At 44.5% G+C, this 12,033-nt stretch overlaps 1 protein-coding gene across 4 annotated transcripts in view; it reads left to right on the forward strand.

Moving 5' to 3' along the window:
• The window catches only part of RUFY3 (RUN and FYVE domain containing 3), an 80,435-nt gene extending 70,910 nt beyond the window's left edge, over positions 1 to 9,525 (forward strand). For 3 of the 4 annotated variants that reach the window (XM_070949035.1, XM_070949036.1, XM_070949039.1), the window contains 3 exons: positions 149 to 176; positions 4,432 to 4,500; positions 7,413 to 9,525. In XM_070949035.1, coding sequence (XP_070805136.1) covers positions 149 to 176; positions 4,432 to 4,500; positions 7,413 to 7,556 — 241 coding nt within the window. In that variant the 3' untranslated portion in view covers positions 7,557 to 9,525. Of the gene's footprint in view, positions 1 to 113; positions 178 to 4,431; positions 4,501 to 7,412 lie in introns of those variants that run through there. The other variant, XM_070949038.1, reaches the window with a different exon arrangement.
• Positions 9,526 to 12,033: the final 2,508 nt, after the last annotated feature.

Genomic DNA, 12,033 nt, shown 5'->3' on the forward strand with positions numbered 1-12,033 from the left:
CATGGGTAGTCTGTCATAACTTCAAAAAGTTGCTAAGCAGCCGGTCATAAATCAAGGACCACCCGTAGGATTCCAGAAATCAGCACATACTTAACACCTGGTTTTTTTGCAAGATGGAGATGAAGTAAATCAATATCTTATATTGCAGCGTGTTTCCTGACCTGCAAGACGAGCAGGTAAGTAACTGGTTTTATGAATTCTGGGAAAGTAGCTGGATATTTTCACACGCACACACCCACCAGTTAGACTGGTTTGAACTTTGAAATTTCAGCCACTGTAAATGTGGCGATGATGTCTCAAAGGCGCTTTTTTCTCTCTCCAAAAGGCAACTGGAGTGAGTTTTTTTTTTCCTTGAGGAAGAAGAAGAAGACGTTTCGCTTCTCATCCAAGCAGCTTCATCAGTTCTGATGGAGAGGGGGGGATGTAAGGATAATTATTGACAGTACCTGGATCTGAGACTGGGTGGCGGGAGGGAATGGAAGGATTGTATTTCTTTGCAGTCATCTGGTTGTTAACACTCTGAGAGCTCTTGAGGCCACTTGGGGGGTTCATGTGTGCCCTCATTGCACTCTGATTCAGCTGAGCCTGATTAACCCCCAAGTGACCTCAAGAGCTCTCAGGGAGAGTGCTAACGATCAGATCACTGCAAAGAAATACAATCCTTCCATTTTCTCTCACTATCTGTTGTGGTCCGCCTGCGGCTTGCGGAGCTGGCAGCAGAGTCGGACAGTGAGGAGGTTGAGGAGGAACATGGGCCAGTCCTGGAGTCTGGGGAAGGCTCGGATGAGGACTCTGCATCGGAGGCAGAGAAAGGGCCATCTGGGAAGTACGTGCTGCCTCCGGAGCCTCCAGAGTCAGACCTCAGCGAGGCAAAGGAACAGGGGTAGCTTGTTCCCAGTGCGCGCATGCGCAGAGCTGCCAGAAGGCAAGAACGGTTAAAACAAAAGGCCCCTCCCATAAGACTTAAAAGAGGAGCAAAGGTACATGAGCCCTTTGCAGGAAGCAACATTGTTAATTCTGTGCAGTTTAAAGCCTGAAGCTCTGTTTGATTCTGGACTCCGTGTGGCTTTGCCAATTGGGTCTTTGGAGATAAAGGTGGATGATTATCAGCCTTATCGCGAAGGACTCTTTACAACTATTTGGGACTCATCTGTGAATGAACAGAATTCACAGCCGTTGAAATTAAAAGAGGTTTTTGGGGACTACTCGTGTGTTTTACTGACTCAGGAACAGGGGTGAAATGCTCCCGGTTCAGACCGGATCGCTCGATCCGGTAGCGATGGAGGCTGGTGGTTCGGAGAACCGGTAGCAAAAATCCCTGAAAACCCCCCCCCCCCATTGCCCAGCTAAGCCGCGCAATCATCAGAGGCTTTTTTTTATTTTTAAAAGCATTTTTTTCTACAACCTCTTTGGCCGAAAAAATGCTTTTAAAAGTAAAAAAAAAAAAAAGCCTCTGATGATCGTGCGGCTCAGCTGGGATCATCAGAGGCTTTTAAAAGCATTTTTTCTACAACCTCTTCGGCCGAAGAGGTTATAGAAAAAAATGTTTTTAAAAGGGAAAAAAAAAGCCTCTGCCGATCAGGGCAAGTCAGCTGGGATCGTCAGAGGCTTTAAAAGCGTTTTATTTATTTATTTATTTATTTATTAATCAAATTTCTATACCGCCCTACTCCCGAAGGACTCAGGGCGGTGAACAGCCAAGATAAAATACAGACAATACAAATATTAAAAATCCCTTAAAATTATTAAATATTTCGGCCGAAACACAGATTAAAACACCCAATTTATAAAATCACGAATTAAAAAATTTAAAATTTAAGAATTTAAAAGAGGGGAGTTTTCAGCCGAAGAGGTTGCAGAAAAAATGATTTTAAAAGTAAAGGAAAAAAAAAAGTTGGCCACGCCCACTCAGTCATGTTACCCCCCCTCCCCACCAAGCCACGCCCACAGAACCGGTAGTAACAAATTTTACATTTCACCACTGCTCAGGAAGCTTAAATCAGATCACTATCCTATCAGAATCTATCCTTCCATCCCCCCCACAATCATCCAGTCTCAACTGTCAGTAACTATCCTTCAGCCACCACCCCGGCCATCAAAACCGATGAAGCTTCTTGGATGAGAAGTGAAATGTTTTCTTCTTCTTCCTCATGGAGAAAAAAACCCAGTCCAGTTGCCTTTTGAAGGTGGGGAAAAAAAGCACCTTTGAGATAACTATGACCTGGATCAGGGATCTCCAAGCTTGGCAACTTTTAAGACTTGTGGACTTCAACTCCCAGAATTCCTCAGCCAGCTTTGCTGGCTGAGGAATTCTGGGAGTTGAAGTCCACAAGTCTTAAAAGTTGCCAAGCTTGGAGACCCCCTGATCTGGATGACTGAGAATCTTCACTGACAGGTGTGAAGGTGTTTTTTCCGAGAGTTCACTGTGTACGGTCCCATTATTCAAGATTTAATTCCTAGCCTGTTGGTACGCCTGAAATGCGTTATCTAAACTGTGTCTTAGGGTGTAGAGTTCTGATCTGGGGGCTCATAAGAATTAATCAGGAAAAGCTATTGGATGCTTTTCGGGTGCTCGTTTCCCCAAATCCTTATTCTGTTGGTATTAAACGTATCCAGTTGCTTTTCACGTGGCATTGCATATGAAGTCAGAACGTGAAGATGGGTACTTAATTAGCAACTCTGAACCTCTGATACTAGAGAGAGAGAGAAAATATGAGTAGCAGAAAGCTCTCGGAGAGAGTACTAACGACCAGATGACTGTTAAGAAATGGATAATTCCTTGTGTGTCCACTCACGCTTGGCCAATAAAGAATTCTGTTCTGTTCTGTTCTGTTCTGTTCTGTTCTGTTCTGTTCTGTTCTGTTCTGTTCTGTTCTGTTGTTTTGTTCTGTTCTGTTCTACCCTACCCTACCCTACCCTACCATACCCAAATTATATTCCATTCCATTCCATATTTTCTATTCTATTTCTATTTCTATTTCATTCCATTCCTTCCATTCTATTCCATATTTTCTATTCTATTTCTTCCATTCCATTCTATTCCATTCCATTCCATTCCATATTTTCTATTCTATTCTATTCTATTCTATTCTATTCTATTCTATTCTATTCTATTCTATTCTATTCTATTCTATTCCATTCCATTCCATTCCATTCCATTCCATTCCATTCCATTCCATATTTTCTACTCCACTCCATTCTATTCCATATTTTCTATTCTACTCTACTCTACTCTACTCTACTCTACTCTATTCTGTAAATGGTTCTTAGATGATTCACCATCACTAAGATGGTGAATTATGGGTAATTTATATATTCCTGTCTTTTTGGCCATTTTCATTTCGATTGAACCAATCTAGTATAAGGTAGTCCATAGGTGGGTCATATTCATTTCGTGGTGCTGTACAGGTAGTTTTATGACAATAGCTGGGACCAGAAAATTATAGGTAGTCCTTGACTTACAACAGTTCGTTTAGTGAGCGTTTGAATTTACAGTGGCATTGAAAAAAGTGACTTATGACTGTTTCATATTTCCATATTTTCTATTCTATTTCTATTTCTATTTCTATTTCTATTTCTTTCTATTTCTATTCCTTTCATTCCATTCCATTCCATTCCATTCCACTCCATTCCATATTTTTTCTATTCTATTCTATTCTATTCTATTCTATTCTATTCTATTCTATTCTATTCTATTCTTTTATTTTCTATTTCTATTATTTCTATTAATATTTCTATTATTTCTATTCCATTCCATTCCAAAGCTGGGTTGTGTTTGCATTCTGGGATGAGTGATGTTGACAGAATGCAGGTAGTCCTCAACTTACAACCACAGTTGAGGCCAAAATTTCCATTGCTAAGCAAGACGGTTTGTTCGGTGAGTTTTGCCCCATTTTATGACTTTTCTCGCTACCGTTAAGCGAATCACTGCAGGTGTTCAGTTAGTGACACGGTTGTTAAGTGAATCTGGCTTCCCCATTGACTTTGCTTGTCGGGAGGTCACAAAAGGTGATCCCATGGCTGCGGGACACTTGCAACCGTCATAAATATGAACCAGTTGCCAAGCGTCTAAAATTTTGATCACATGTCCATGGGGATGTGGCAACGGACGTAACTGTGAAAAACGGTCATAAGTCGCTTTTTAAAGGGCCGTTGTCACTTCAAATGGTCATCAAACAAGTTGTTGTATATCGAGGACTGCCTGTATTTTTGGCAGGTTTTTTTGAGTTTAAAATTTGGCTTATGTTGAAGACCTTTGACTGCAGTTATTACGAGTCTTTTTGGGATGTGTCCAGCGCAGAACTGAAAGGGGGAATGTTGCCCGTTTGAACGGAAAGGCTTTGTAGCTAAGGCCAAGTGGCTCATTCAGGAGAATAATGGAAGCGCTGACCCCAAATAGGCATAAACGAGATGCATTTTCCATGTTTTTAGGACCAAGCTCCTGACAAGTCCAAACCCTGCCAACTCTGTCAAGAAGAAAGTACTCGGAGCAAAAGAAAGGTAATTCAGCATCTGCACCTCCATAACTGTCTGGTTTGGCTCTGCAACCACACAGACTTCAATGCCTTCCATTGAGGGCCTGTATACTGCACGAGTGTTCTGCCCCAGCTATGGACCCCAAAGAACGCAGCACACACAAAGTCTGTACAAAACTTAGTTTACTAAAATAACTCAGTCTTTCTCAAACAAAGGCTGTTAATAAACTTTCTTACAGCCTACAAGAAACCAAAGAATAAATAATCATAATCTTACTATGGTTGGCAGAAAGCCCAGAAGCAATTTGCGGAGAATCCAAACGCGAAGGAGAGTGAACTAAAGTTGTTCCCTACAACTTGCTTCAGTCGGCATTCCTCCTTAAATAGGCTAAGGGAGTGGCTAATTAGCCCCAAGCCTTACCCTCGAGGAGACCTCTTCCTGAGGAGCCACTCCTGCCTTTTGGCAGCTCTGCGCGCCCAAGCATCAAGAAGAGGCTCCTCCTCTTCGTCCTCTTCACTTAAGGGAGCTTCTGGAGGTTCTGAAGGCCCTGGCTGAATCCCCGCCTCTGGCACCACATCTTCTCCAGCCTCCTCATTGTCTGACTCGAGTGCCAGCTGCACAGGCTGCTGGCGCAGCACCACACCAGCCTCCTCGTTGTCAGAATCAGCTACAATCTGCACAGGCCGCTGACGGGCCACAACGACGAGTCAAAAGGAAGGCTGTGAAAATATTTTCAGATCCCTCACATCCTGGGCATAAACTGTTTCAACTCCCACCCTCAAAATGACGCTATAGGGCACTGCACACCAGAACAACTAGACACAAGGACAGTTTTTTTCCCCCATGCCATCACTCTGCTAAACAACTAATTCCCACAACACTGTCAAACTATTCATTAAGTCTGCATTACTGTTACTATTAATCTTCTCATCGTTCCTATCACCCATCTCCTCCCACTTATGACTATAACCTTGTTGCTTGTATCTTTATATTGTTTTATTCAGTTTTCTAGTATGATTTGATTGCTTATTTAGTATTCTAAGACTATCACTAAGTGTTGTATCTTATGATTCTTGATGAATGCTTTTTTTTTTTAATGTACACTGAGAGCTTATGCACCCAAGACAAATTCCTTGTGTGTCCAATCACACTTGGCCAATAAAGACTTCTCTTCACCTGGGTAACTGTTTTAAAGCCCTACCTGGCACGAGGCCGGGCTCCCTACGGAACCAGACTCCATCCATTAAAGAATTCCAACTCTGCCCTAAAGGCAGTCCTCAACTTAATGACCACAATGGAGCTTAATATTTCTGTTGATAAGCAAGGCAGTTATGAAAGTGAGTTTTGCCCCATTTTACAGACTTTTCTGCCGCAGCTGTTAAGCGAAATACTGCAGTGCTTAAGTGAATCGTGTGGTCATTAAATGAATCCGGCTTCCCCCATTGACTTTGTCTGTTGTAAGCCGGCCGGGACAGTCACGAATAGCAATCTTATGTCCCTGGGACACTGCAACGAAACGAGAGCCGTATGCAACGAAATGTCATTTGAACGTATGCCGATGAGTCTACATTCCAAGTGACAATGAAGTCATTCTAAGTCTTAAGTCTTAACCAGAATAAATATATTGTCAGGCACCAAGTAATGCACCCATTACAAATCGAACTCCGAGGCATTGCTTTTCCTCAAAGAACAAATTTATTTAGATACACCATCTTGGCACTCCTGGTGAAAAGCCAGTACTGAAGTTCCCGGGCTTTTCACCCCAATATAATTTCAGTTTCTCAAGTTTCCAAAACAATCTGTCACGTTGTCCAACCAAGATGAGAGCTGGTTGCTTGGCGACGTCTCTCGTCCTCCTTCGGTCAGTCAGCCGTTGGAATGTGTGCCTGACTCATCGGCTAGTTACCATATTTTTCAGACTATAAGACGCACCGGAGTATAAAACGCACCAAGATTTTGAAGAGGAAAACAAGGGAAAAAATAGTTTTTGTCCTCGGCGCGTGCGGTTTTTGCCCTCCCCAGCCCCCAGGAGCACTGTGCAGGCCTCCCAAACCCTCTGTGCAAACCCTGTTTTTGCGAAAAATGGGCCCATTTTTGGCCTCCCACCCCCCCACCCCCATGTGTTGCATTTTTGCTCTCCCCAGCCCCCAGGAGCACTCTGCAGGCCTCCCAAGCCCTCTGTGCATCCCTTTTTTTAAAATATATATATGCCGCCCTTCTCCGGAGACTCAGGGCGGCTTACAATGCGTTAAGCAATAGCCTTCATCCTTTTGTATATTTATTCAAAGTCAGCTTATTGCCCCCACAATCCGGGTCCTCATTTTACCTACCTTAGAAAGGATGGAAGGCTGAGTCAACCTTGAGCTTGGTGAGATTTGAACTTACAGTAATTGCAGGCAGCTGGATGTTAATAACAGTGCTTTAGTGCTTTAGTCTGCTGCGCCACCAGGGCGCAGGGTTTTTGAGGAAAACGGGCCTGTTTTTGGCAAAAACGGGACACCGGGGCAGGGTTTTGGGAGACCAAAAATGGATGTATTCGGTGTATAAGACGCAGCAACATTTCCACCCTCTTTTTTGGGGGGGAAAAAGTGTGTTTTATACGCCAAAAAGTACAGTATGCTGTTTTGACTGAAGGCTCCATCCTCCTCCAGCTCCAAACTGTGTCAAACTGAATTAACATTGGAGCACCCCAGGATACAAACAATCCGACATCCAAATAATATTCAGGCTTGACATATATGCTGGTTGCTAAGCAATCGATCATGGGGGGGGGAATGCTGCAATGGTCGTGTTTGGGAAGTCCCTTTTTCCAGTGCCAATTGTTAAGTTTGAATGGTCGTTAAATGAATGGCTTATAAATCGAGGACTACCTGCCGTTGAGCGAACTGGAATTCTCACGTGTTTCATTGCTGTTTCTCCCCCCCCCCCCTTTTCAGAACATCTGCAAGAACTGCGGAGGCGTCTTCTGTGAAGACTGCTCAGCAAATGAACTACCTCTCCCCTCGAGCATCAAGCCGGAACGGGTGTGCAATCTTTGCCACAAGCACTTAATACAGCAATATTCTGCCAGCCCTTCCTAGGACGCAAAAAGTGTGACCGTGCTTTCTATTAGCCCCACCCCTTTCCCTTGAAACGAGCTTGCTTCCGGTCGATCTCGGAAAACGCTATTTCCGGAAGAACGTTTTTTTTTTTTTTTTTTTTCCTGCTTCTGCGGAAACAAAAAAAATGAATGTGGAACGGTCGTCGGTGGTCGACAATCAGTCGTGTCGTTTCGAAGCTTTTGCGTTGACTGCACCTTGAAGAGTTTCTCCCACCGCCTCCCTCATAGCAGATCGGGGAATTTCTCCTTCGTGGGTCTCCCGTTAGAAAGAAACAAAATTACCGGACTCTCGAGTTTGAGATAGGACAGCTTTTTTGTCAAAGAAGAAAAAAAAAAAACAACTGGCTATTGATCGACTCGAAGCGCGATAGAAAATAGGAATTGGGACTTTTCTAGGGGTGTCAACTATGCAGAAGTCACAATAGGAGCTATGAGGTCTCCCACTCTGAGGATACAGGCATTGTTTTCTGTAGAACAGGGGTGTGTCCAACCTTGGCAACTTTTAAGACCTGTGGACTTCAATTCCCAGAATTCCCCAGCCAGCCATAATGGCTGGCTGGGGAATTCTGGGAGTTGAAGTCCACAGGTCTTAAAAGTTGCCAAGGTTGGATAACCTTGCTGTAGATCAAGGGTGTCAAACTGGATTTCTTCAAGGGCTGGATCAGCATTGTAGTTCTCCTCCACGGGCCGGCTGGGGGGAGACGGGCCAGATATCTCCTGCTGCACCCTGCCTGCCAAAACGGGGTGCAGGGGAGCCCCGTGCGCCTCGTTTTCCACATGCGGCTCCCGCACACCCCTTTTTGGCCGACAGAGTGCAGCAGGAGGCTGTCCAGGCTGAAAATGGGTTGCATGGGGGGGCCGCATGCAGCCCCCCTCCCATGCCCTGTTTTGGCCAGCATAGTGCTGCAGCAGGCCGTCCAGGCTTCCAGAAGCACCACAGGCCACAGTCCTTTGCTATTTTCAGGCCGGCCCTGTGGGCCAGATTTAAGTATCCTACAGGCCGGATCCAGCCCACGGATGAGTTTGGCACCTCTGCTGTAGATGAACTGAGTTATGTTTCACAAATGGGCCTGTCTAAGCCTTAAGTCAAACACTAATTGACTAATTGTTATTGTTTTTTTTAAAGAGGACTTCTGGAATTCTAAGGGCTGCTTAAAGAAAGACTTGCCTTTACAAAGTCTTTAAAAAGATGGAATGTGGTTAGACTGCTATTCTGCATTTACTTTTTTGCTGAGGTTTGGCATACAAATAATTCAGCAAAAATAGTCCTTTTGAATTTCCCAGGGAATATTTTCAGCAGCTTTTTTTTTTTTTTTCAGATTACCAAGGTTAGCGACTTAAAAACCATCGTAAATTTGGGTGACCTATAAAAACCATCCATTCTTAAATCTTGAAATGGGAGTCTCTTGAAATAGAAGGGTGGTGTGGTGGCCTAGTGGTGAAGGTGCTTGCCTCCCTCTTGGAAGGTTGAGCGTTCAATCCTAAGTAGCGGCAGATGTTTTCTTTCTTAGGACGCAAGGGGAAAAAAAAAATCTCCTGTGAACTCCACCGGCATTGGGAAGGGCATCTGGCCAGTAAATTCTCAACTACATCCAGTCGCCAGGACCTCACCTTGAATCAAGGGACTACGGGGCTATTAAAAAAAATAGTAACTTGAACCCTTAATATAAACATGAATGAGATAGTAAGACTATGTAGGCAGTACAATTCATTTGAATTCAATTTAAATTCAGTTTAATTTAGATGCATATGATTTTTTAAATCTATTATTTAAGGATATTCTGAAAGCAGGGTAGCAAGTTATGGAATGTATTGTGACATTTAGTGGAGACTGTTGCTTAACAAAGAGAAATCTTAACAGTGGCGACTATTGTGCAGTTCCAAATTGTTTCATCCTTTGTACAGATGTTTTACTAGAACTGGACATTAAAATGAGGCCACAGAATGTATTTGAATCTGTTGTTTATTTGCCTGAATAATGCACTTCTTACTGACCATTTGTTAAGCCTTGCCAAAAAAGTAAGGGCAGGTATTTAATTTCACTTTGAGATGGACAGGCACACTGAAGATCTCTCAGTGCAATAATTTTCACCCATTTAATTTAATGATTAAGGCACCAAGCTAGAAGCCAGGTTAATGTGAGTTCTAGTCCCGCCTTAAGGCGTGAAAGCCGGCTGGATGACTTTGAGCCAATCGCCAGTTGACTTGTGAATTCTAATCCCGCCTTAGGCATGAAAGCCGGTTGACTTTGGGCCAATCACTAGTTGACTGTTAGTTCTAGTCCCGCCTTAGACATGAAAGCGGCCTTGATGACTTTGGGCCAATCACCAGTGGGCTGCGAGTTCTAGCCCCTCCTTAGGCATGAAAGCCGGCTGATTTTGGGCCAATCACCAGTCGAATGAGTTCTAGTCCTGCCTTAGGCATGAAAGCTGGTTGGGCGACTTTGGGCCAGTCACACTCTCAGCCCAATTCGCTGCACAGGGTTGTTGTTGGGGGTGGAAAATAGGAAGACGTGCGTGTTCACCGCCTTGAGTTATTTATATTAAAAAGGGCAGGATATAAATAAATCACTGCTCAGGCTGCTTCTGGGGAAGAAAATGTGTGAAACTGGTGTTCCTACAAGGAGAAGAAAACCTAACACTAGTAGGTTAACCTCACACACATCCTCCTTTGGAGATGAAGCCATTCTGCAATCTGATTTTTTAACACCATGAAGAGTTCTGTAAAGCAGGTAAAGGTAAAGGTTCCCCTCGCACGTATGTGCTAGTTGTTCCTGACTCTAGGGGGCGGTGCTCATCTCCGTTTCAAAGCCGAAGAGCCAGCGCTGTCCAAAGACGTCTTCATAGTCAAGCGGCCGGCATGACTCAACGCCAAAGGCGCACAGAACGCTGTTACCTTCCCACCAAAGGTGGTCCCTATTTTTCTACTTGCATTTTTTTACGTGCTTTCGAACTGCTAGGTTGGCAGAAGCTGGGACAAAGTAACGGGAGCTCACCCTGTTATGCAGCATTAGGGATTCGAACCGCTGAACTGCCGACCTTTCGATCAACAAGCTCAGAGTCTTCGCCACTGAACTACCGCGTCCCTGTTTCTGTAAAGCAACAGCCCTGTAAAAGGTCCATCTTTTTGAGGGATTTTAACGCTCACTTTCCATATTATCTGAAGTGCTGGCTTTATACCTTTTTTAAAGAGGGACGTGTAAAGAAATAAAACTTGACCCACTGATCTATTTTTGACCTTTGTTTTTTTGGGGAAATGGCTAAAAAAAATATGCCCCTCGGTTGTGGAGATGCTCAGAGTTGCGCATGGGGGTCTACGGGTTGCCTGTCCTTAGATCAAACTTAAGTTTTGGGTTTGATTTTCTGCATTTCTGCGTTTGTGGCCCGATTACAAGTATCCTCACTCAGATGTCTGACCGTTGAATGGGCTTGCACTGCTTGAGAAAGTGGCTTTGAAGAACTGTCAAAACAAGGTAAGGAACCCTGAAGCACCACAATTCCTATAAGGAAATGAGTCTATTTCAGGGGTGTGAAACTCTGGCCCATGGGGTGCTTAGATCTGGCCTGCGGGGCCACCCTGGAAACAGCAAGGGACCGGCCCACAATGCCTCTGGCAGTGAAAGCGGAGCTCATTTTCGCTGGCAGAGGGCTGCAGGAGGCCGTTGCAGCCGAAAACAGGGCCTGTGGGGGGGGGGCGGGTTGCATGTGCCCCCCCCATTTCCCGGGCTCCCTTTTCGCTGGCAGAGGGCTAGCAAAACAAAATAAAAACAACAGGAGAAACGTTTCCCCTTTTGCATTTGAGCATGCAAGATGGGACAGGAAAGGAGAAAGGGAAAGAGGAAAGACAAAGAAAAAGGGAAAATGGGAAGAGAGCAAGAAAGGAAAAAAGGAAGATTATGAGAGTGAGGGTCGGTCTCAGGGAAGTCCTGCCTTAGCACTTGGCCACCACAGGTGACCCCAACATAAGTGACATCGAGCTGGCCACGCCCACAGGCCATGCCTACCCCAGCCAGTACGCCCCCCCTCCCCCCCAGTTCAAACACAATCCTGATGCGGCCCTCAATGAAATCAAGTTTGCCACTCCTGCTCTATTTGGTGTACAGATAACTTACAACTGGCCACTTAACAACTGCTTGAAATTACTACAGGCCAGTAGAACTCATGGTCATCATAAAATGGTGTGCCCCACGCAGACAAGAAATACACCCTTTGGTCACAAAATTGCATGTTGTGTGCTTGGCAACTGGCTGTCCTTTCTCTGACCAGTTGCAGTGGTCTTGCAGTCACATGTCCACGATTTCAAATGATTTCTGGCAAAAGAAAACAAAAGCGCCCATTCAGACTGGGTTCACACAACCGGGGCATTTGCTCAATAACCAGATTCACTCATTGGACTGCCGCAAAAAATGTGAAATGTGGCAGGAGTCATGGGGATTCTCGGGATTCTACTTGATCCGA

This window comes from Pituophis catenifer, unplaced genomic scaffold (genome assembly GCF_029215685.1).
Source record: "Pituophis catenifer annectens isolate HBS135680 unplaced genomic scaffold, rPitCat1.0.hap2 SCAF_8, whole genome shotgun sequence".
NCBI lineage: Eukaryota > Metazoa > Chordata > Lepidosauria > Squamata > Colubridae > Pituophis > Pituophis catenifer.